This window comes from Cyprinodon variegatus, unplaced genomic scaffold (genome assembly GCF_000732505.1).
Source record: "Cyprinodon variegatus isolate N-32 unplaced genomic scaffold, C_variegatus-1.0 Scaffold770, whole genome shotgun sequence".
Taxonomy (NCBI): domain Eukaryota; kingdom Metazoa; phylum Chordata; class Actinopteri; order Cyprinodontiformes; family Cyprinodontidae; genus Cyprinodon; species Cyprinodon variegatus.
In genome coordinates this window covers 130,623-133,372 of record NW_015151223.1, presented here as the reverse complement: position 1 = coordinate 133,372, position 2,750 = coordinate 130,623, and the positions used below count along the sequence as shown (strand labels likewise).

General features: G+C 41.8%; 1 protein-coding gene across 1 annotated transcript in view; it reads left to right on the top strand.

Moving 5' to 3' along the window:
- Nucleotides 1-2,750, top strand: part of syne1 (spectrin repeat containing, nuclear envelope 1) — a 172,957-nt gene that overhangs the window by 131,442 nt on the left and 38,765 nt on the right. The window contains exons 104-111 of the mRNA XM_015395967.1: nucleotides 493-675; nucleotides 852-1,001; nucleotides 1,084-1,260; nucleotides 1,361-1,516; nucleotides 1,612-1,767; nucleotides 1,897-2,067; nucleotides 2,253-2,386; nucleotides 2,490-2,694. Of these exons, the coding sequence (XP_015251453.1) occupies nucleotides 493-675; nucleotides 852-1,001; nucleotides 1,084-1,260; nucleotides 1,361-1,516; nucleotides 1,612-1,767; nucleotides 1,897-2,067; nucleotides 2,253-2,386; nucleotides 2,490-2,694 (1,332 nt within the window). The remainder of the gene's footprint in view (nucleotides 1-492; nucleotides 676-851; nucleotides 1,002-1,083; nucleotides 1,261-1,360; nucleotides 1,517-1,611; nucleotides 1,768-1,896; nucleotides 2,068-2,252; nucleotides 2,387-2,489; nucleotides 2,695-2,750) is intronic.

Genomic DNA, 2,750 nt, shown 5'->3' with positions numbered 1-2,750 from the left:
CGATCACGTGATCGTTACTAATACTGACTCTCATCCCACAGGAATCCCGTGACCCGTAGGATTCCCTAAAAAAAATGTCAGTGTCTAGTTTGCACCTGTTTTAAGACACCAAACCGGAGGATCAGGCCTATAGAGATTTGCTTTATATTTGAGTCAGTAACAGCTTTTTGGCTACATATCTGAGGAGGTGGGCAGAGCAGGTCAAGTAGAGAAAATATCAACAGATTTCACAACCAATATGAATCCAAAGGTTGGAACTTGACTTAGATGCTCGTGAAAATTCTAAATTATTTAACAAAATAATGTTGAAGCCTCTGTAATCATTTAACTAGCCAGCCATGCAGTTTGACTGGTGGCTTATTATTGGCTGAGCTGGGAGGACCTACAGTAGGTCTCATCTGTAACCTTGCTGCCTATCATTTAAAAGGTCAGATTAAGGCTTCCTTTGCTTATTCCCTGAAAAACATTCAGGTCATAAACTTTTCTTTCCAGGAGTTTTCAAAAGAGGTCGAAGGGAAGTCAAGTCTCAAGAGTTCAGTAGTGTCAGAGGGAAACCAGCTGCTGCGGCTAAAGAAAGTGGACACAGTGGCGCTGCGCTCTGACTTGGCTCGCATTGACAGTCAGTGGGCGGAGCTTCTCACACGCATCCCAGTGGTTCAGGAGAAACTGCATCAGGTGACGTCACATGTAGCCAACACTTAAAAGGTTTAGCTCCATCGGGGAAAATAGTTACCTTTATTTACAGCTTCACTCAGAAACACATATTTCAAGATATGTTTGACTCAAAGTATGAGTCACACGTTTTTTCTTCCTTCATGTCAAGGCATGTACTATTTTTGCCCTCTTTCTAGGTCCAAATGGAGAAGCTGGCCTCACGTCATGCCATTTCTGAGCTAATTAACTGGATATCACTGATGGAGAGTGTGATTGAGGAAGACGAAGAAAACCTTAAGAGTGCCATCGGATCAAATGTCATTCAAGACTATTTGCAAAAATATAAGGTATTGTTTATTTTCATATTTGCACAAATTTATAATCTGTGGTCCAATTCTTTGGTTGACTTGCCTGTTTTCTCCATTTTAGGGATTCAGAGTCGATTTAAGCTGTAAGCAGCTGACTGTGGACTTTGTCAACCAGTCGGTTCTTCAGGTTGGTGGTCAGGATGTTGAGAGTAAGCGAAGCGACAAAACCGACTTCGCTGAGCGTCTGGGAGCCATGAATCGACGCTGGCAGATCCTGCAAGGCTGCATCAGTGAGAGGGTAAGGTCATAATAACTGAGATATCAGAGCAAATCTCTGCTATGTTCGTTCCCGCTGTGCTATAGAGTCTTAATGATTTATTTTAAATATTATATTTAAGATCCAGCTCCTCGAGAGCCTTCTAAAGATGTGGCTGGACTATGAGAGCAGCGTTCAGATCCTCAAGTCCTGGATGACAGCTCAAGAAGAGCGATTAAAGAGGAAACACAGAATAGAAGATCTGATTTCTGTGCAGAATGCTCTCAAAGACTGTCAGGTAGGTCTGACATGTTACCCAAGAACACAGCATTTCCATGTTAAAATCATGTTTATGTGTTTACTGAAGAAAACTTTGTTTTGATACGGATTTAGGAAATGGAAGAGCTGCTGAAAAATAAAGAGAAAGAACTGGAAAGGGTAGAGGAGCAGGGTTGTGCTCTCGTCCAGAACAAGACAGATGAGGCCTGTGCTATCGTCATGGAGACCCTCCAAAGTGTCAATCACACCTGGGCCAATCTGGACCACTTGGTGATTAGATTATTTTAATCCATCAGATTGTCGTGTTTTATTCCTGTTGCCTGTATATCCTGTTAGTCACTGATGTCTGTTCAGGTCTGATCTTTACTGGTTTGTGTTTCCTCATTTTATGGTTAACAGATAGGACAGTTAAAGATCAGCCTGACTTCAGTTTTGGATCAGTGGAGCTTGTATAAACGGGCTTCAGAGGAGATCAACGGCTATCTGATGGAAGGAAGATATTCTGTATCACGTTTCCGCCTCCTCACTGGCTCCCTGGAGGCTGTTCAGCTGCAGGTGCAAAGTTTGCAGGTACTTAAAGATAAAGTTTCTTGTTTATTGAGCATATTAAGTATAAGAATATTGATATATTCTTTTAACCAGTTGTGTTCTTTGCAGTTTTTTTATTCACTTTCTAGAACTTAGTAATTTTCTAAGAATCTTCTTTTTTTGTCTTCTCATAAACTAACCTCTATATGCATGTTTCTCCTGTTAAGGATCTCCAAGAAGAACTGGAGAAACAGGAAAGCAGCCTGAGAAAGTTTGGTGCTGTGACACATCAACTGCTGAGGGAGTGTCATCCTTCAGTGTCAGATACCCTCAATAATGCCCTCAAGGATGTCAATGCAAGGTGATTTAAAGATATATTTTTGTTCTTTTCCTTGCTAGCCTGTAAAAACCAAGCTTTTTTATTTGATCATACCTAAAAACATGCTAATGATTTACACAATTAGATGGACTGGCCTACTGGAGGAGATAGCAGAGCGTCTTAAAAGCAGTAAAGCTCTGCTTCAGCTGTGGCAGCGCTACAAAGAACTTCATGAGCAAAGCTGCAGCAGCATTCAGCTTCAGGAGGAAAACGCTGACCAGCTCCTGAAGAGCACCTGCAGAAAGGACATCGCTGATGAGGAAGTTTCCAACTGGATCCGAGAATGCAGCGTGAGTTGGTGCACAATGATGGGTTTTACTTTAAAGGAAAAGTCCAGTCAGCAGGG